At 42.9% G+C, this 21,852-nt stretch overlaps 2 protein-coding genes across 2 annotated transcripts; both read left to right on the forward strand.

The window, feature by feature from the left end:
- The first annotated feature begins 1,927 nt into the window (after window positions 1–1,927).
- Window positions 1,928–4,669, forward strand: socs3b (suppressor of cytokine signaling 3b). The gene is given in 5 exon segments (XM_054598528.1): window positions 1,928–2,196; window positions 3,599–3,943; window positions 4,024–4,072; window positions 4,075–4,346; window positions 4,348–4,669. Coding segments are annotated over 5 exon segments (981 nt in total). The 5' UTR covers window positions 1,928–2,106; the 3' UTR covers window positions 4,573–4,669.
- Window positions 4,670–17,098: 12,429 nt separating this feature from the next.
- LOC129091714 (uncharacterized) lies at window positions 17,099–21,505 on the forward strand. Its single transcript, XM_054599411.1, has 7 exons — window positions 17,099–17,390; window positions 19,376–19,459; window positions 19,545–19,633; window positions 19,719–19,904; window positions 20,672–20,809; window positions 20,927–21,119; window positions 21,198–21,505. The coding sequence occupies exons 1-7, from the start codon at window positions 17,099–17,101 to the stop codon at window positions 21,503–21,505; spliced, it is 1,290 nt and encodes a 429-aa protein (XP_054455386.1).
- Window positions 21,506–21,852: the final 347 nt, after the last annotated feature.

Here is a 21,852-nt window from a genome sequence, read left to right on the forward strand (position 1 = left end):
AGTTTGTCCTTACATTATAGGTTATATGGAGGTGTTCATCTGCCAGTAAAGTCTGTAACATTCATATATAATCATATAAACTAAACTATTATTATTATTATTAAAGTCTGTAACATTCATATTAATAATATAAACTATTATTATTATTATTAAAAAGTCTGTAACATTCATATAGAATCATATGAACTATTATTATTATTATTATTATTATTATTATTAAACTCATAAGTATCTATAACTATTATTATTATTATTATTATTATTATTATTATTATTATTATTATATTATTATTAAAGTCTGTAACATTCATATAGAATCATATGAACTATTATTATTATTATTATTATTAATCTGTAACATTCATATAGAATCATATTTATTAATTATTATTATTATAATTATTAAAGTCTGTAACATTCATATAGAATCATATGAACTATTATTATTATTATTATGATTATATTATTATTAAATTATGAACTATTATTATTATTATTAACACATCATATGAATCATATGAACTATTATTATTATTATTATTATTACTATTATTAAAGTCTGTAACATTCATATATCTATTAACTATTATTATTATTATTATTATTAAGTCTGTAACACATCATATGAACTATTATTATTATTATTATTTATTAAAGTCATAACATTCATATTATCAAATGGTTCCATGGAGGAACCATCAGTATGAACTATTATTATTATTATTATTATTATTATTAAGTCATAACACATCATATGAACTATTCCTCACATTGTTCTCTGGTTCCACTGGAGGAGGAACCATCAGTATGAACTATTATTATTATTATTATTATTATTATTATTATTATATATATATACATCATATGAACTACTCCTCACTATTATTATTATTATTTCCTCTGGTTCCACTGGAGGAGGAACCATCAGTATGAACTATTATTATTATTATTATTATTATTATTATCATATTATTATTTCCTCTGGTTCCATGGAGGAAACCATCATGAACTATTATTATTATAATATTATATATATATACATCATATGAACTATTCCTCACATGGTTCCTCTGGTTCCACTGGAGGAACCATCAGTATGAACTATTATTATTATTATTATTATATTATATATATATATATACATCATATGAACTACTCCTCACATGGTTCCTCTGGTTCCACTGGAGGAGGAACCATCAGTATGAACTATTATTATTATTATTATTATTATATATTATTATATATATTATCATAAGAACATGGTTCCTCTGGTTCCACTGGAGGAACCATCAGTATGAACTATTATTATTATTATATTATTATTATTATTATTATATATACATCATATAGAACATGGTTCCTCTGGTTCCACTGGAGGAGGAACCATCAGTATGAACTATTATTATTATTATTATTATATATATATATCATAAGAACATGGTTCCTCTGGTTCCACTGGAGGAAACCATCAGTATGAACTATTATTATTATTATTATTATATATATATATCATAAGAACATGGTTCCTCTGGTTCCACTGGAGGAACCATCAGTATGAACTATTATTATTATTATTATTATTATTATTATATATATATATATATACATCATAAGAACATGGTTCCTCTGGTTCCACTGGAGGAACCATCAGTATGAACTATTATTATTATTATTATTATATATATACATCATAAGAACATGGTTCCTCTGGTTCCACTGGAGGAACCATCAGTATGAACTATTATTATTATATATATATACATCATAAGAACATGGTTCCTCTGGTTCCACTGGAGGAACCATCAGTACCAGGAAGCAGCTCCCTTCAGGTCACGCTGATTATTTTCTTGTCAAGCTGCCAAAGAACGAGAGCGCGGGCGCGTGCACGTGTTCCCTGCGTGCGTGTGCGTGTGCGCGCGTCCTCCTATTCCTGGAAGCGCCTCTGAGCGCGGAGGGGGCGGAGCCTTTACGCGCATCGGCTTCATTCCCAAACGACCAAACGACCTCCAGTAACCTTTACGCGGCCGCGGACACGGCTGCAGAGACCGACGCATTCCTCCGCAGGGGAAGAACCTCTCTCTCTGGATACTCTGCTTCTGGGTTTTAATGCCTGAGTTGGTCCTTCCTTTAGCACTACTCTCGGGTAGTTTGCGTGTTTTTTCTTTGCTGCGGTGCGGGGCTGAACAGATCCGCAAGGTAAGTTATACCCAAAGACCCGCACAGACCCGCACAGACCCGCACAGACGGCTGTTTGGTGCAGTGCAGCCGGGCAGGAGCGCTCATTTGAGGGGTTTCTTTTTTTTTTTTTTTTTTTTTTGCGTGGAAATATTGTGCAGAAAAGCGGGTGCGTTGCGGGTCTGGACCGTTATGGGTTCTCCTGGTTCCACTCCTGTCCCGCACGGTGCGGTGCAGCCCGGGGTTCAGCCTCCTTCAGGGGCTCAGAGCAGAGCAGAACCAGACCTGGACTGCTTTTGTGTTCCAGGAGGATGGGTTCTCTGAGGATGGGGAGGGGGTTCTCTGAGGATGGGTTCTCTGAGGAGGGGTTCTCTGAGGATGGGGTTCTCTGAGGAGGGGTTCTCTGAGGAAGGGGTTCTCTGAGGAGGGGTTCTCTGAGGATGGGTTCTCTGAGGAAGGGGTTCTCTGAGGATGGGGTTCTCTGAGGAGGGGTTCTCTGAGGATGGGTTCTCTGAGGAGGGGTTCTCTGAGGAGGGGTTCTCTGAGGATGGGTTCTCTGAGGAGGGGTTCTCTGAGGATGGGTTCTCTGAGGAGGGTTCTCTGAGGAGGGTTCTCTGAGGATGGGTTCTCTGAGGAGGGGTTCTCTGAGGAGGGGTTCTCTGAGGATGGGGTTCTCTGAGGATGGGTTCTCTGAGGATGGGTTCTCCCCGCAGGGAATAAAGAGTTATTTGGGTGAAAAAGAGCGCTTTTCCACAGTGACCCCTTGTTGCGGTACTGAACCGATCGAACACAATTGAAAGCAATCAGGATCCAGTTGCTGTCTGGATGCAGCAGCAGCCAGTCAGAGAGGATTCATTTAAACCAGCTGCTGCCCAGTCTGCCCAGTCTGCCCAGTCAGTCTGCCCAGTCTGTCCAGCCCAGTCTGCCCAGTCTGTCTGCCCAGTCAGTCTGCCCAGTCTCTGCCCAGTCTGCTCTCACAATCCCAACTGCACAATCCCAACTGCGTTTAATGAGCATGAACCCAGAGGTCAGGTGCTCCTTTATTTATGCTCATGAATGAAGTTTCAGAGGAGCAGCCTGAATGTGTGTGTGTGTGTGTGTGTGTGTGTGTGTGTGTGTGTGTGTGTGTGTGTGTGTGTGTGTGTGTGTGTGTGTGTGTGCGCTTTTCTCGGTTTAATATAACTGTAAATTAAATATCTTTAGTTTTTGTTCTGTTGGACATCAATCGGTTTCTAGGATGATGTTTTCTGTTTATTTCTGTTATAATATCATCTCTCTGCCTTGTTTACATTTATATTTATTTAACTGTATCTGTCTTTATCACGTAAAGTGACTTTGAGTACCTTTTAAAGTGCTGTACAAATGAAATATATTATTATGATGATGATTATTATATGTGTCTCACCTGTGCTCCTGTCTCCAGCTGTGTTTAGGTGCTCTCTCACAGCCCCTCTCTGGATGCATCAGACCCCTCTGCCCCGGGGCCCTGGACCCGGTGTGTGACCCGGACGCCCTCACCCCGTCCCCCTCTCTTTCCTCACTCTCTGCCCCGAACCCCTTCCCACCCGTCCGCCTCGGCGCTCCAGTTCTGGGCCCCCTGCCTCTCGACCGGCGGGCGGAGGCAGGGGGCCATGGCGCCATGGTAGCCCTCAGCGGACGCATCCCCCTCGCCATGAGCAGCGTGACCCCTCCGGAGGGCGGCGTCCAGGGGTCAAACTCTACCCTGCATCACTACAAGCCCTTCAGCTCGCACGCACACTACCAGCAGGTCAGTCGCAGAGGAGTCGTTGTATGACTGAAGTCTAAAAGCGTCTGATGACACATAATGTTTCTTTCTATGTGTTTCAGGTGATGCGAGCGTTGCGTAAGCTGAAGGAGAGTGGGTTCTACTGGGGGGCTGTGGGGGCCGGGAAGCCAGCGCCCTGCTGCGCTCCGAACCGCCCGGAACCTTTCTGATCCGCGACTCCTCGGACCACCACCACTTCTTCACCCTCTCTGTCCAGACGGCCCGGGGGACCAAGAACCTCCGCATCCACAGCGAAGGAGGCGGCTTCTTCCTGCAGCCGGACCCCCAAAACACCCAAGAGCCCCCGCAGTTTGATTGCGTGCTGAAACTCATAGCGCACTACATGGGGAAAGGGCCGGATGCTGGAAGAGGCAGAGAAGGGGCATGTGGGGGGTGCACGGGAGACGGAGAGGAAAGGGTGCAGCGTATATCTGATCCACACCAGCGGAGAGAGGATTCCCTTGGAACTGCGGCGGCCCCTCTCGAGTTCTCTCTCCTCCCTGCAGCACATGTGCAGGAGGACCCTGAACAATCTGGGGGGGTCGGAGGGCGCCGAGCAGCTCCCTCACCCGCTCAGAGACTTCCTGGAGGAGTACGACGCTCCTATATGACTGAAGGGAACCGCAGAAGTTCCACCACATGGACCAGTTGCCCCGCGGGAGGTCGGCACAGACCAGCTCTCAGTGAGAGAGAGTCACCTGACCTCGGATGCTAATGTGAGGTCAGTTTTTCATTTTGTCCCAGATCTGCTCAGACGCTGGTCGGACACCATCTACCTAGAGTCTCCTAGGGGGGTCTGGAGTGAGGAGCGTGATTTAGGTAACCAGTGATTACCTCGTCCGTCCTGCATCTGCAAGAAAAACTGACCTCTAATGTGAGCGGCAAAGGAAAGCCAGAGGTCAAAGGTCAATGTTTCCTATGACTGACTCAGACGCAGAGCAGAGCCTCGTAGAAGATTAACACGATCGGTCGATATATGAAACGATGACAGCGACGCCACGATCAATGCCCCCCCGAGGGTTTAATGTGCTTAAGAAGAAGAAAAAAACCTCTCCTCCACCAGCTCTCCACATTTACAACGTTTTGGATCAGCGGACTGAAAGAAAGACGACAAAGAACGGGAAGGTTCAGAGGGGGTGACTGAAGGAGGAGCTAACCGAGAAGAGGCAAAGTCCAAAGAGGGGGGGGCAAAGCAGAGAACATACAGTATTTATTTGTCTGTGTGTGTGTGTTTGTGTGTGTTGTGGTTGCGCACACATTTCCATGGCCGCTTCCCGCAAATGTTGCCTCACAGAGGGGGTGAGGGAGAGGGGGTGGTCATGCACGCCAGCTCCACACACACACACACACTCACACACACACTCACGCACACACAAACACATGTAAAGGCCAACATGTAGGGTTTTTTGTTTGGAAGCGTGGGAACAAGAGAAAGGGGTAAAAAAAAAAAGCATCACAAAGCATCTCCTCCTGTTTGTTTCCTCGATCTCCTGCGTTCATATCTTCTTTGAGTTACATGAGCGCCCTGACAGCGACAGAACACAGACTGGCTGTTGCCGAGACAAAAGCTTGTTACTGAGACAAAAGCCTTGGCACAGAACCAAACAAAACAGCAGAACTTATTTTTATCCAGACTGGCTGTTTAAAAAAAAAAAAAAAAAAAAAAAAAAAATGTCAGCGACACTGTGAGAGCTCCTTGGGGAATGACAACGGTGATGCTGATCCTTAAGATTTAAGGAGAAGGGGGGGTGGTGGGGGGGTGACCGAAGGAGAAAGAAGAGCGGGAAATGGGATTAGGAAAGGGAAATTGAAGAGGACGGAGAACTGGGGAGGGGGTGAGGGGGAAGGGGGAGGAGACATACTGGTATACAGCTAAACAGAAACATTGATGTGATTGATGTCCCAGACTTGGAGGAAGTGATGGAGCTCGACAGGACGCCGCTCCTTTAAATATAAAGCCACGTTTGCCAAGATGTGAAAACAAAAAACTGAAAAAGTTTTGGCTGAGTCTTAATTCTGTCTTTTCAGACCCTGTCACAGTGATTTCTTCTTTAACATTATCATCTCTGGCGTGTTTCTTTTTGTTGCTCATGAAGGAGAGAATGAACTGTGTTATGTTGGACCTTTTTTTATCCCTTTGAAAACTTTAAAAAGGTTTATCCCCCCATCCTCCCCACCTGTCTCACCCTCTTCCATCGTTACCTCTCAAGCAGGAGTTGGCTTTTGTGTGTCTGAATGTTAAGGGAACACAAAACGCTCTGAAAGTGATTCTTTAAAAAAACAACAACAAAAAAAGGCCTTTTTGTAAAACGAAGACTCATTTGTTTTTGTCTGTGTTTGACCAGTGCTCATACTTACCTGTGATCCATATTGGAGTGGTAGCCTTTTACACATCATTAAACTTTGTGATCTCATGTGGCCACTTAAGACAAGAGCGCTGAAATAATACCACGGCGATACTCTCTTTATTTTCTTTTTTTGGGTCAAATCTCTTGACGTCAACATCAAGTTTTGTTTTGTTTTTTTGTACATGTGTTGCAACAGTGGACCACATGTGTATGTGAATCATTTTGTCTTTTATAAAGACTCTCTCGCTAAAGGCTGGCCACTAGTCTGGCAAAAATACAAGCTGTAATATCTGAAAATGACAAAGCATTACATAAAAAAAAAAGAAAATGAAAAGGAAACGTTGCACATATTTATATTTCTAAAATATTTCAATAATTTATATTAAAGAGCACTATTTTTACAAAAGTCAATGCGTTTGCCGTGTGTGTTACTTCATTGTTTGTCCCTTTGCCTCCCTCTCTTTTCTCTCTCTCTGGCTCCACTGAGTCAATATTGACAGAATAATCACTAACTTATCGTAACGTATTGTTAACGCGGTCTGTATTCCAGCAAGGCCTCATGGTCCGCAACCACATTACTGCCTGACAAATAGGATTTCCTCTTGAAACAAAGCAGTGTTTATTCAGTCGGCAGGCTTTTAAAGAGCCGGACCATCCCTGTACGAACACACACACACACAGAAACACACGTTCATCATAGGGTTAAAATCACTGCAATCATCACTTCTTGTTTTCTCCTCTGGAGCATTGTGGGTAAATTCCAAAGGCATTGGGGAACATATAGGAAGGGGCGTGGGCTTTGATTTTGTCAGACTTGCGCTGCAGATGTACACAATACACACACACACACACACACACAAACAAAGGGATTCCCAGAAGCATGAGTTACGTTAACACCACACACACACACACACACACACACACACACACACTTTGACACAGCAGTTACTGTGTCGAGAACTCACTTTGGGCTGGACCTAACTGGAAAGGAATGCAGCTGGGTTTTATACATCCTGCCTGAGGGCTTGAGTGAGGATGGTGTCCTCTAGAGAGAGAGAGAGTGTGTGTGTGTGTGTGTGTGTGTGTGTGTGTGTGTGTGTGTGTGTGTGTGTGTGTGTGTGTGTGTGTGTGTGTGTGTGTGTTTGAGGTCAAATAGGTGAAAGGATCCACGTGGAAGAGATTTATGGTGGACTGTGGTTTTAGTGTGCAGCCAATGCAAAGTGTGTGTGTGTGTGTGTGTGTGTGTGTGTGTGTGTGTGTGTGTGTAGATTGTTGGTAAAATTAAGCAGGAGGTGAGTTTCTTCACTTCTGTATTCCTCAAACACACACTCACACTCACACACACACACACACACACACACACACACACACACACACACACACACACACACACACACACACACACACACACAGTTCCCATTCCCTGCATACCTTGTGTTCTATCTGAGGCTGGCTTCCAGGAAATGAGGCACTTTAATTGAGTTGAGTTTTTACGGCTTGACTGGTGATGGTGTGTGTGCGCACGAGAGAGTTAGAGCGAATGAGGTGTCTTTGTGTGAGTGTGTGTGTGTGTGTGTGTGTGTGTGTGTGTGTGAGAGAGAGAGGGGGATGCCACCTGAAGAGACTAGAATAGAAAAAAAGAAGAAGGAGGCAGAAAGAGCATCGAGTTCAGCTCAGAAATGTCATGTTAAACTGAACTGAGATTTTGTATATTATATATATATATATATATATATATATATATATATATATATATATACATCATTCACATTCACTACACACACACACAACTACATATATCACATACATCACATACCTCTATGAAAGTGATTGTGAGGACAAAGTTTAACAACATTTTTTAAAGCTTACCTCAATGGAGGTAGTTACAATAACTCAAAAGCCCAATTTCATAGTTCCCTATTTTGCTATGACACTTGCAGGAAAAAATGTGTGTTGAAAGTTGTTGTTTGTACACTTGTGTGTGTTTGTGTTTGTGTGAAACTATTTCTTTATGGGAGGGGGACTGAGAGGGCCATAAAGACCAAAAAAATGATCTAGTTCAAGCAGAAACGAGAGAGCCTTCTTCCCAAAATCCAACCAGAATAATCCGGTTTTACACACAAACACATTGTCTAAATAAGCCAGCTCTGCTCGCTATGACTCATTCTATGTTCCCCACAGTTGCCTGGTTAGCGGAGCTGGAATATTTTGCCTGTAACCCTCGCTCCTCTCGTGAATCTCACACACTCATAGAAAGTCTTTCCACCATGATTCATTTTTTCGGGTAATGACTCTACTGTGCCCTGCGCTCAACAGTTGTCAACAGTGGCCCCGGCCAAGCACAACACCGCGGCCCTCAAACAACAGAGCTCGGTTTGGTGGGGTCTTTTTTTCTTCGATTTTTAAACAATCAAAACTTTCACGCCTCAGTGTCGACACTGTGTACTCGTCAAGCTCATAACATTGTGTTTTAATGCAACACGAGGAAATGACGCAAAGTTGAGGAAAAATGCTTTTAAAGTGGCTGATAACATTCTTGCAGTCTGATTAAAATCTAAGTGTTATTAACAGTTTATGTTTTTGTTTCATTTTTGAGCTCGTGCCAATGTCAACTGTGTCAATACTAGAAGGTGGAAAGAATATTAAACGGTCAGGAGCATGCCCTGCAACGAGCGATCCACATTGGTCTTCCAGGAAGGAGCTCCGGTTTGCTGATTATTTCTTCCAGGAAGGCCTTTTTTTTGTTTGGCCGATCTGCGCTTATAGGAAAGACGTTTTGGTTGGCCCATCAGCTCGAGTATTGTCACAGCCGCTTCTGATAAAGCCAGACCAGCTTCCAGGAAACCAGAGATTTACCCTCCAGCATTCCATCATTCCTCCACCATCAGTGCACAGAGAGAAAGGGAGACGGAGCAGGAGGGGGGGACGCAGATCAATAAAAACCATATGGGAAGCATACAGATGCACTCAAAAAATGTCTGCATGTATGTATTTGTGTGTGTGTGAGAGAGAAACACACACACACACACACACACACACACACACAGCCTTGACGAAAGCTCACTGACCGGCTCATTGTGACATTTTCAAACCACAATATTTCTGTAAGCTGACTACAACCACCATCCCCCACACACACACACACACACACACACACACACACACACACACACACACACACACACACACACACACACACACACACACACACACACAACTGAAATCATCAGTGAAATGATTTTCCCGTAACACCTGGACAGCCCAACGGATGGGTGTTTCCTACGCTGTTCCTGTTAAGAGCAAAAAGACCTGCGATGACCTGAAATGTAAGAAAGTGGTTGTAAAAAAGGGCAGTTGTGAGGCCCGCTGTGGTGAACACAGTGGCATTGTTTTATAGGAGGCGGATTTTTGCTGCTGTTTTTGCTCTCCATTCACATCTGTTCTGTGCGTAGCGGCAAGGATGCCAAATGGCTTCCTGTAACGGCATGGACTCGGACCAAACCCTCCAACACTCTCAGGTGTCACCGTGTCCCGTCAGCCAGCAAACAGGGCTGCATATTATTTGAACTTGAGACTGCAGCAGACACACACACACACACACACACACACACACACACACACACACACACACACACACACACACACACACACACACACACACACACACACACACACACACACACACATTCATGCACTTGCTTTTGCACATACATATGTGGTGAGTAAGGGTATTTTTTGGGGGGGGTTTTGGTCATGATTCATTGTCAACGCCCATAAGTTACCTACAGTGTTGGAGGAAATACTCAAAGGCAACTTTAAGAAAATTCAACAGTGTTGCAATGTGCAGATACTGCATTCAAAATGTATCTGAGGTAAAAGTAAACAGTTATTACCAGGAAAAAGTATTTTACAGGATATATTAAACTTTAACCTGCTGGTGGCGCTAAAGGAAAAGTGATGGGATCACCAAAGTCATTCTGATTTATTCTCTGAGGACCATGATTTTACATAGAAAAGGTCGGTGCAAATCTATTGCAAATATGAAGTGATATTTAACAGGATATATTAAAAATAAGGGGATCCCAAAGCCATTAGTATTCATCCTCTGAGGACCATGAATGTCTGTACAAAATGTCATAAACAATCCATCTAATAGTTTTTGAAATATTTTGCTTAAAAAACAAAATGTTCAGCCTCATGGTGGCGCTAGAGGAGAAGTCAGGGGATCATCAAAATCTGTAGATTCATCCTCTGTGAAAACTGAATATCTGTACATAATTTCATTACAATTCATTCATTACAAATAGTTGTTGGAATGTTTCAGTCTGAAGCAAAGTGTTTTTCATCTGAAATAATAAAATATTAGAAGAAAAAGAAAACTTTTTTATTTGTGCTTTTTCTTTACTTGTTAACTTCCTCTTCTGTTTACCTGCACACACACACACACACACACACACACACACACACACACACACACACACACACACACACACACACACACACACACACACACACAGAAACAAACAGACTAAGTCAACATTACTACAAGTGTATGAACTGACACACAACAACAGTTTCATCACACTCTTCCACATTTACTAAAAATATTAACCAACTAGTTCCCTCCCTGAAGCTATACATGCAGCACCAGCTGGAATCTAAAAAATCTCTTAGTGACTTAAAACCAAAGCAGCGCTCTGGGTTTTGTTTTCAAATGATACCTTCCATTTTAAAAGGTTTTTGTTGCAAATGAAAACCGACAGAAGCCTTCAATCCAAACGGGAGCCTTTTCAACCATTGACCTGCAACTGCACGAATCTCCCATTATAATACAAATGGCCCTTCACAGGCTCAGTGTGTGTGTGTGTGTGTCTGTGTGTGTGTGTGCATGCATACTTAAAGTTGCAGTGTGTAGTATTTGGGGGGCGTCTAGCAGGAAGGTCGCAGTTTGAAATGAAACCCTGTGTGCTGAGCGTGTAGGACCAGCTCTGTATGTACAGCTCATTTTAAGATTACAGAAACTAAACAATTCTTATTTTCAGATGATAACATACTAAATATGCTTACAACTAATGCTACAAACTGTTTAAATTAGCATTCATAGCTTCACCTGCAACACTTGCATACCCCATTATTAATAGATATCCACTGCTATATGAGGATTTGTTGGTTCCCTTTAAGTGATTATCATAACATCCAACTCATTAAAGATTAATCATTTCTCTAATTAAATACTCCATTCTCTGCAATAGGTGGCATTTAGACACATAAACACACACCACATCTGTTTTGTTTTTTATTGTGAAGGACCACATTTGTTTCAGAAAGAAGAAAAACAAGGGGTCCGCTGTGTGTGTGTGTGTGTGTGTGTGTGTGTGTGTGTGTGTGTGTGTGTGTGTGTGTGTGTGTGTGTGTGTGTGTGTGTGTGTGTGTGTGTGAGCCAAACAGTGAATGCAAGAGCCAATCAGAGAGCTGCATAGACACTGAGCCCCCCAAGTACTGCTGGTTTATAGGGCTCAGCTTCAGAGAAGTCACATGACTTCCCAGAGAGGGAGAGAGAGAGAGAGAGAGAGAGAGAGAGAGAGAGAGAGAGAGAGAGAGAGAGAGAGAGGGCAATGTGGGAAAGGAGGATGAAGAAGAGGAGGAATGAAAAGAGGGTCAGCAGGGTGACAGGAACCGATGCCAGGGGTGAACTGAAGGTCTGGTAAATGAATGGAGGAGAAAGGAGGTAAAAGAGAGATGCCACTGTTCTCGTACGTGGAATTGTTCAGGCGGGTGATGGGCTATGATTACAGCTGAATGAACAAAAAGAGAAATGACTTATTGAGAGAGTGAGTGGATGAATGAAGGACGAGATGAATGAGTGCACACAGACAAATCTGGTTGATTACTACAGATGTTAATCTTGATGGTCTGGTTAACACTGCCTCATGCTGTCATACAATAACTATCCTCACTGCATCACTTAAAGGGACAGTTCACCCAAATTACATAAAGAAAAAGGTTGTCTGGTAGATGACTAACGCACAGAGGTTCTGGATGTTAGGCTACGATGGATAGTTATTTAAATTAGGTTTGAGCACTCAAAGCAATTTTCTAAATACTATAATCCATCTGTTTTTTTCGTTGGGACTATTAATTTGAAATAGAGTGGTTCCATTGAAAACTGTATTCGATTTTTCAGATGTCATTTGTAAATACCCAGAGGACTACCAACGAAACTCCGTTCTCTTCCGTAGAATCGGGTTGGAGAAGGAAAAACATCTAAATACTTTGTAAACACATTCAAAGCTTAAGAGTCGGGAAATCTTAAAGCTACGGCATACAATGATTCTTTAGAGTGTGCTTCCATCTTTGTTGGAACATTTTGCACTTTCCTGTTTCAATAGGACAATGCCCACATTGTACAAACTGACGACCATGAAGAAATGTGTTTCCCTGATTGTTGTGGGAGAACTTGACTGACCTGCACTGAGCTCTCTGACCTCAAGCCTATCAAACAGCTTCTAGATGAACTGGAACGATGTCTGCAAGACGAGCATCATCACCCTCACCAGGCTTATAACAACACATTATGTAACAAGAGAACAATATTTGCACTTCATTAGCATCATTGTCATTATAACATTGTTTATTCAAAGCATTCCTGCATGAACCATCCTGATTCATAATTAATCGGTTCATTCATTTTTAAACATGTCTGTACCACTCCACTCTGTATTTTTTTATAAGCGTTTCCTTATATTCAATTCTGTGGCTGATAGGGCCCCATTGTGTTGACATAAATATCGGGATGATGTGGTCTGACCTTTTGGTCCCAGTAGGAACTCTAGCAGCTGCATTTTGAATGGGCTGAAGCTTTGAGAAGGTATTTTTGGGAAACCCTGTCAAAGGATCAGAGTAGTGAACCCTGCTAGCAATAAAAGTGTGAATGAGCTTTTGAGATTAAGTTCCAGAGTTTGGCTTTATTAGAAATAACAATAAAACTGTTACTGCTTTTATGTGGCTTTTATAAGTCAAGTATGCAGCCATGTCTTCCTAAAATGACGTTCCCAAACAACAAAACTGCATTCTGAATTAGGTTTCGAGGGAAACATATTTTCTGCTGTTCATGTCCCATGTGAAGTAATTTCGTTGCCTCAACCTAACAAAGTACCTTTATTTACAGCCTAACCATGATGTTGTAGTTTTGTAGCTTTTTGTTGTTTTGTTTTGTTCGTTAACCACATGTTTGAAGCGGTTTGAAACTGCCACCATTCGGCCCTGAAGAACGTTATTGAGAGTGCAGTGGATGGAAGGATGGATGGAAGGATGGATGGATGGATGGATGGATGGATGGATGGAAGGATGGATGGATGGATGGAAGGATAATTTTTAGTCATCCACATACTTTTGGCAATAAAGAGGCAGAGGACTTCCTTGATTGAGCTTCCCTTGCATCTTAAGAGCTATGTGTGTGTGTGTGTGTGTGTGTGTGTGTGTGTGTGTGTGTGTGTGTGTGTGTGTGTGTGTGTGTGTGTGTGTGTGTGTGTGTGTGTGTGTGTGTGTGTGTGTGTGTGTGTGTGTACGGTGTGAAGTAATGCTGTCCACATTGTTCATGACATATGAATGGGGGGGGTGAAATGTGAAACAGATGTTACTCTTGTTTCTCAGGCACTGATGTCGACACCTTTAGACTGCAGAGGGAAGAGTGTGTGTGTGTGTGTGTGTGTGTGTGTGTGTGTGTGTGTGTGTGTGTGTGTGTGTGTGTGTGTGTGTGTGTGTGTGTGTGTGTGTGTGTGTGTGTGTGTGTGTGTATGAGAAACCTCATTTGAGGGAAGGCTTCCCATAAACACCTGTTTTGTTCCGGTTAATGGCTTTCGTCATGGTGAAGAAATGATGGCCTCAGTGAAAGAGGAGAGAAAGAGAGAGAGAGAGAGGGGAGGGAGAGAGAGAGAGGGGGGGGGGTCACCTCCTTCTGTGAAAGAGAAGAGCTCATGTGGGATGAACACATTCGTTTATTCATTCGGCCCGTCTATTTTCAGCCCAGTGGGTTTATGGTTATTGGAAAGGCGTTGCCGTCTCGCTCCTTCCCAGAAGGAGTCAATATTTCTCCCTCTCTTTCATTTCTCCCTCTCTGCCTCTTTTTTTTTTTTCTTCCTCTAATTCAATATTTTCTCCAAAACAGCGCTCTCCCCTCTCCGCACAGAGGCAAGGAATGCTGGAAGGCATCTGAGAGGAACAAAACACACCAGCGTTCACGCACACACAGACAGAAAATGTGAGGTTACAGAAGACAACGGCAATCCCGGAAAAATATCAAATCCTCCTCGGGACGTTTCTCCCGCTCTCATCACAGCTCCCCGTCGGCGCTCGGTGTTGCTTACATCTTTATCTCTCTGTTCACGGCTCTTGTGGGGCTCTGGAGAGCGACTGCGGCCTTCTTTTACGACGCTGATGTTTGCTAATGACTTTTAATGACGACTTGTTATGGCTCGTAAAGCCCGGCTCTGTTACTGGCAATATCAACTTTAACTACAGCGTGGTGCGGCCCTGATAATGCACACTGGGACTTTTTATCGAGTGATTAACATCAGACAAGACAGCATGAGTATGCAGGCGAGTGGGAAATGTGTGTGTAGCCCTAGCATTTGTGTGTCAGAAAGAAAAGAAAGTGAGTGTCAGAGGGAGGTGGGAGTTGTTTGTAATAAGTCCAACTCCCTCGTAGCCTAATCTCAGTCAATGGTTGATAAATTCCCACAAGCCTTCGCTTCCAAATACTGACTAAGTCCCAGAGACACGAGCGAGCTGGGGCTTTATTGCCGATAAAAACAGAGTTAAGGGAAGGATATAACCAATTCAGTTTGGGCCCCTCATTTCATGTGTTTGTGTACGTGTGTGTAGGGATGTGAGGATTTTGCAGACATGCTTTCCTCTCCGTTCTCACTCTCCACAATAAGATGAATGGATGACGGCTGACAGCTAGGTGGAATCAGCTCTACAGCTCCGTGCGGGGTTAAAGGTCAGGCCAAAAGCAGGCCTGCGACCCCTGAAGAATCTGAGGGTGTCACAGTTGTCTCTGAGCATTCGTGGCCACAACACGGTGTAAACACATCGTACACACTGACGCAGGGACAGACGGACACACAGATGCACAGAGAGACATTTACGCACACGCATGACTCACTGATGCAGGACACAGGGCGTTGATGAGAAAGAAAAAAGATTCTTATCTTAGCTGTTTTCTGTGGAAGTACATCAAGTTACAGCAGGGAGTTCTAGAAAAAGGTTTGGCATCAGGTCAGGTCCTTACATGCTCCACATGTTTTTACATCATGGGGGGAAAACACATGAACAGTAAAATCTGGTTTTCACTTACCAAAAGGCTAAAAGTCTTTAATCATCCATGGGGAGTGAATTAGCGTTGGGTGCTAGCTGGGTTAGCTTAGCTTCCAACTCAGCTCTCCTCCTTGGAGCAGTCGACTCCACTTTTGGAAGTATTTGATCAATTAATGTATTCCGGCATATGCCATAAATCCTCCAGTTATAAAAACAAAAATCAGTAAAGACAAAAAATGTGGAGGAATTCATGACAGCTACAGGCCACAGCACAATATCTGCTGTTAACCTTCTATTTGCTTCATTTTCACCTTAAACAAATCTAACTTTGGTCCCATCAGAATGTCTAAACTCAGAAAAAAGGTTGTTAATTTGACTTTAACGTCAGAAATTCTGTTTCAAATATTTGTTGCAATGGCGAACATGGTTGGTGGTTCACACAGCTCATTTACCTTCCTTCTGGGATGTGAATAATTATCTGCAAATTATTAAGAGCTTCCATAGAATTCCTGGTAATTTGTGATTTGGATCTTATTGCTGCAATGTTGCCTGGCAATGATATTGCTGTTCAGTGCTTTTTTGTTTTGCGACGTAAAAAAAATGTTAGGTTTGGAATTCTTTTGGAGAAAAGTTGCCAAGAGTTTGTTATTAACAATTGACTTATTCGGGTAACGTTCTGTATTTACGGTATAGAGTGAAACGACTATGAAATGCTTTTTAATATATTTTCAGGGAACAGTACTTTGCAGGCAAAATTTCACATCACCAAAGCATGTTATGTACAATTGGTGGTTTTTATTCTACGATTTCTACCTCCTGATTTAAACGTTTTCGAGGCTCTCGCCTTATCAGAGGAGAGGTTGTTGTGTACTTAAAACACAAAAAGACCATTACAATTAAAAGAAATGGTCGTAAGTAGATAGCCCTAAGAGTGCTTACACTCTGTTCTCCCCCTCCACAGGAAGAAGAGAGTGTGGCGCAATCCGAGTATTCTGCCACTCTAGCTGATGTCAGTTACCTTATATCATTATAGGCTGAGCCAAGTAGTCACGGAAGATAGAGGGGGGAGCGTAGATGATTATTCGTTTAGTCTGCTTTTGTTTTATAATTCTAGGGTTTATCGTACATTTCTCTTCTGCGTTGGGTACTATTCATCGTGATGTGTAAATGCCAATATTAGTAAGGTCTAGTTTTAAATATATTTATTGAATTTATTGTGAGGATTTTTATATGACCCCTTCACTTTGTAATGAAGTGGAAAGAAAGGTGTGTCAGAAAAAAAAAGGGGCTGATAAAATGCTGCTTTTCTTGAAAATCATTCAGCTGCATGTTGGTGAGAGTTGTGGATCAGAGCTCAGGAAAAGAAATCTCTGCTGCTCATTTCTCCATCCTGCTTAACATCTCTATTACCTCTGACTTGTTTATAAGAGTTCACCACCATCAAAACCTCACAGGTTGTAAGAGGAGCATCATGTCTTTGAAAATATTTTCTAGCAGAGTTTTGTTTAGAGTTTTGAACCATGGTGTCGTCACCACAAGCAAACCGCTCAGGGCCCGAGATGCTGCCGTGGTGGGATGGAGCTCTGTGCGTGGCTACTACAACATATGGAAACCCAGGTACCCAGGACCGGGCAGGGCAGCCATCACCCGGGTGGTGGACCTCCGCAGTGACATGGTGGCCCAACCAGGGCCGGCAATGAGGAAGGCCATGGCGGAAGCCGATCTTGGAGATGACCTGATGAGAAGAGACATGGCTGTTGAAGGTTAGAGCCAAAATAACTATAGCTTTGTTATGAATTACAGAAACTAACATTACTTTATAAGGCCCAGAACAAAAAGGCATCTGCAGTAAGTGAGGCCAGAGGGTGCTGTGGGGTCAAGGGTTGTTTATTGTTTATTAACTGGATCCCCATTAGATGACGCTTTGGGGTCCACAGAAAGGACAAAACATAATGCATACAATACATGACGTAAATAGTTAAAACAGTGCAGTCAGAATAACTAAAATAGTACCATCAGCTGAGATCGGCTCCAGCACCCCTGCGACTGGATAAGCAGGTTACGGAAAATGGAATGTATTCTATATTTGCTCTTATTGAGCACTGGAGTGACAATCTGGCAGCTCATAGTAGTTAGTTTAGCTTAGTTTAGGGTGTGGAACCAGAACCTGTTATTTCTGTCAGATGGCGCAAACAAACTCTGAACTCTAGCTGAACTGTGTCGTTAAGATACGGTCTCATGTGATGTGTGTTCTTGACAGTAAGATGACAGAAATCCCCACACACTTGGTTACCTGACGGTTACATACCAACATCCTCTAAAGTTGATCTTCTTCCTATTGATACGTTACGTTGGTTAGCTTGGCCTTATCTTAATTTGTTCTTTAAATCTATTTTGACAGTATTGTCTGATCGTCACTGTTTTAAAGTAAATTTTTCGTAATAATGCGTCTAAGGAGGCTATGAACTGGACCACAGATGTTCTATTGATAAGATAAGATTTGCAGATAGAAGATTTGCATGGTAACTGTTGTAACCAGTTTAACAGGATCTGTGTACAGGTATGAGCATGTAGGATTTGGCCCTAGGAGCCAAGGTGTGTTATAGTCCAAAATCACAAATTACAAATTTGCCTCAGAGGGCTTTACAATCTGTCCTTAGACCCTCACATCCTCTCTCCTTAGACCCTCACCTCCTCTCTCCTTAGACCCTCACATCCTCTGTCCTTAGACCCTCACATCCTCTGTCCTTACACCCTCACATCCTCTGTCCTTCCCTCACATCGGCACAGGAAAAACTCCCCTAAAAAAAACCTTTAACAGGGAGAAAAAAGTAAGAAACCTCTGGGAGAACGACAGAGGAGGGATCCTTCTCCCAGGATGAACAGAATGTAATAGATGTCATGTGTACAGAATGAGCAGCATAACAGAGATACAACACATTCAATGTATATGACATAAATGATTCATATAATCACAGTAGTAAGCAGAGTAACGAAGGAGAAAATGAAGACTACTTATAAAAGCAGCAATGACTATAATAATAGTAATGTGATTAATAATAATAATCGAAGTTGCAGTGGGTGTCAGCCGGGTCACAGCAGGAGGCACGACCACGGTCCAGGTACCACAACGATTCGTGGGAGGATTACCTTATATGCCTTCTTTAAGCGGGTGTAGGCCTTGTCCAGCTTGCTGTTTCCCCTGGTTGCGATGTTTATTTGTTGGTAAAACTTTGGAAGCATTGTCTTGAGGTTGTCATGGTAGAAATGTATAAGTACAATGAAAAAATGCATCGGGACGTGCTGTGTGCTGCTCAGTAATGGTTCTGCAGTTCATTTCGAGCCTCCTTAACACTTGGGGTGATATCCACTGTCACAATGGTAATGCCTGTAAACTCTCTCGGATTGCATTGCAACTTCAAATTCTGTAGTCAGACTGATGTAATTCTATGTTCTCGTCAAAGTATTTCACCAAGACATATGTTATTTTTCACTTAAAATGGCAGAGAGTCACAGAGATGGTCTGGAAGAGAAGAATATGCCCCATGTTGGCTGAGACTGCCCTTCTGCTCCAAGAAAGCTCTGGTTCTTAGTACTTTGATAAAGCCACCAGATGGAGACAGACTCCAGCAACAAGTGTGATGTCATTCTAAACTTCTGAGCCGGGAAAAAAATCTAGTGAGACATGTTTGAGCCCCTGTGGCCTTTTGCATTCTCCATTTGACTAATGTCTCACTATTTTCTGCAGAATTAGAGAAAATTACAGCTGACATGTTTCAGATGGAAGCTGCACTGTTTGTTCCGTCTGGAACCATGGGCAACCTCATAGCAGGTGAGCTGTACATTTGTTTGCAGCCTCTGAGTACACTTTGATGAGGTCGGAAAGGTCATTAACGTGCACACATTTCATTATGCAGTGATGGTGCACTGCAGAGAGCGAGGCGACGAGATGATTGTGGGCGATCGTTCCCATATACACATCTATGAGCAAGGAGGGAGCGCACAGGTGAGTCCCACAGCAGCAGACAGGCCCTCTGCACCTGTTTCCTCAACAGTGCATTCATTCAGTGTGTATATGTGTGTTTATACAGCTAGCAGGGGTTCATTCCATCACAGCGACCACTCTCCCTGATGGATCATTTGACTTGGAGGAGCTGGAATCAAAGATCCGCCACGGCTACCCCAAACCCTACTACCCACGCTCACGCCTGATATGTTTGGAAAACACACACAATGTTCAGGGAGGGCGTGTGCTGCCTCTGACCTTCCTGCAGAAGGTGTGTGTGTGTGGAGATTTGTTTTGCATTACTACAACAGCATGGAGAATGCAGCAGCTCTCACAGGTTTGATTCTGTGAGAGCTCTCCCTCCAATCATTATGTATTAATCTCCTATTTATGCACATTACTAATTTTGCTTCTTCCCCGGAGCTTTCTTGCCTCGCAGGTTCCCCTGAATCGGGGTTATATCTGGACTGTGATATAACCAGTGCAGTGGCCCTGCTGACACCCACTGCTACTACCACTATTATTATAAGTCACATTACTATTATTATTCCCTGTACTATTACGCTTATTGACTTTGCTTCTACCCTGGAGTCTTTGTGCTTTCTCGCCTTGCAGGTTTCCGTGAATCGTTGTGGTACCTGGACCGTGGTCGTGCCTCTTGCTGTGACCCGGCTGACACCCACTGCTACTTTTATTGTTAATATTATTATTAGTCACATTACTATTACTATTCCCTATATCATTATTTTAATTCTACTATAGTCATTGCTGCTTTTATTATAAGTAGTGTTAATTCTCCTTCGTTACTCTGCTTACTACTGTGATTATATGAATCATTTATGTCATATGCATAGGTGTCTTCCTTTTTTCTCCCTGTTAAAGGTTTTTTTTAGGGAAGTTTTTCCTGTGCCGATGTGAGGGTTCCGGGACAGAGGATGTCGCATGTGTACAGATTGTAAAGCCCTCTGAGGCAAATTTGTAATTAGTGATTTTGGGCTATACAAAATAAACTGAATTGAATTGAATTCCATCTCCAAGGTTCGTGCTTTGGCAGATAGATATGGTCTGTCAGTCCACATGGATGGAGCCAGGGTGATGAATGCTGCTGTGGCCCAGAGGGTGCCTCCATCCACCATACTGCAGCACACACACACCGTCAGTGTGTGCCTCTCCAAGGTGGGACTGCAAAACACAAATACAATCACGGACTGGACCAGAACATATAATTGATGTGAACCAACAAAGAGCTTGTAGACAAACAGTACAACGTCATATTTACACGGTGTGTAACAGGGTTTGGGTGCCCCCGTTGGTTGCATGCTGGCTGGACCTCAAGACTTCATATCCCAGGCGGTGCGGTGCCGTAAAGCTCTGGGTGGGGGGATGCAGAAGGCTGGCATAGTGGCAGCAGCTGGGAAAATGGCTCTACTGGACATGGTTGGAAGACTGGAGGATGATCACCACAATGCAAAGACCTTTGCTCAAGGTGAGCAGCTCATAACTCTGAAAATTAAATCATTAACTGCCTTCTCATAACTTCTTCTCTTTTCTTCACCTCTTCCAGCTCTGCACGATTGTGACCCTCGTCTATTCGCTGTAGACATGGCCACCGTGGAGACAAACATTGTGCGGTTCTACCTACAGGAGCCCAGTTTAAGCCCCTCTGAGTTCTGTGAGCGCATGGCTCAGGTTGGCGATGGAGAGGAGGCGGCACTGGGACAGGGGATACAAGTTCTCATGTACCCCTATTTTGGAAATTCAATAAGGGCTGTATGGCATCTTGGGATTTCCCCTGAAGATACCCAGCTGGCCATCAGGAAAATGCAATTTGTGGCTTCTGAGTACTTGGAGGAAAGAGTCAGAGCCCAGTGAAACCTGGTACCTGCTTAGAAATGCATACACCAGTATTCTCCCAAACGCTCTGTTTTAGTGCGTTTGACTGGAATTCTGTTGCTAGGCAACAGCTTCGGCCCATTTTTACTTCCTGTAAACTGTTTATCATTTACATACACTACAATCGAAAAAAAACCTGAGACACATTTAGGATTTTTTACGTTTAAAACTGTGAAATGGTTGATATAATTGTTTAGTTGTGATATTACAAGTGAACAGAAACTTTTTGAATACTGGTTGTGTGTATTACTCCATGGATTTATCATTTTGATGCTTTTTATTACAACTAACACCTGCTATATAACATGAAAATCTCCGAAGTTAAA

The sequence above is a fragment of the Anoplopoma fimbria genome, chromosome 5 (assembly GCF_027596085.1).
Source record: "Anoplopoma fimbria isolate UVic2021 breed Golden Eagle Sablefish chromosome 5, Afim_UVic_2022, whole genome shotgun sequence".
Classification (NCBI taxonomy): domain Eukaryota; kingdom Metazoa; phylum Chordata; class Actinopteri; order Perciformes; family Anoplopomatidae; genus Anoplopoma; species Anoplopoma fimbria.

Bases quoted from the DNA above. Each gene is read 5' to 3' on its own strand.
- LOC129091714 (XM_054599411.1), top strand. From the start codon at position 17,099: ATGTCTTTGAAAATATTTTCTAGCAGAGTTTTGTTTAGAGTTTTGAAC. The intron at 19,905-20,671 runs GTGTGTGTGTGT...TCCATCTCCAAG, and splicing joins CTCTGACCTTCCTGCAGAAG to GTTCGTGCTTTGGCAGATAG. The intron at 21,120-21,197 runs GTGAGCAGCTCA...CACCTCTTCCAG, and splicing joins TGCAAAGACCTTTGCTCAAG to CTCTGCACGATTGTGACCCT.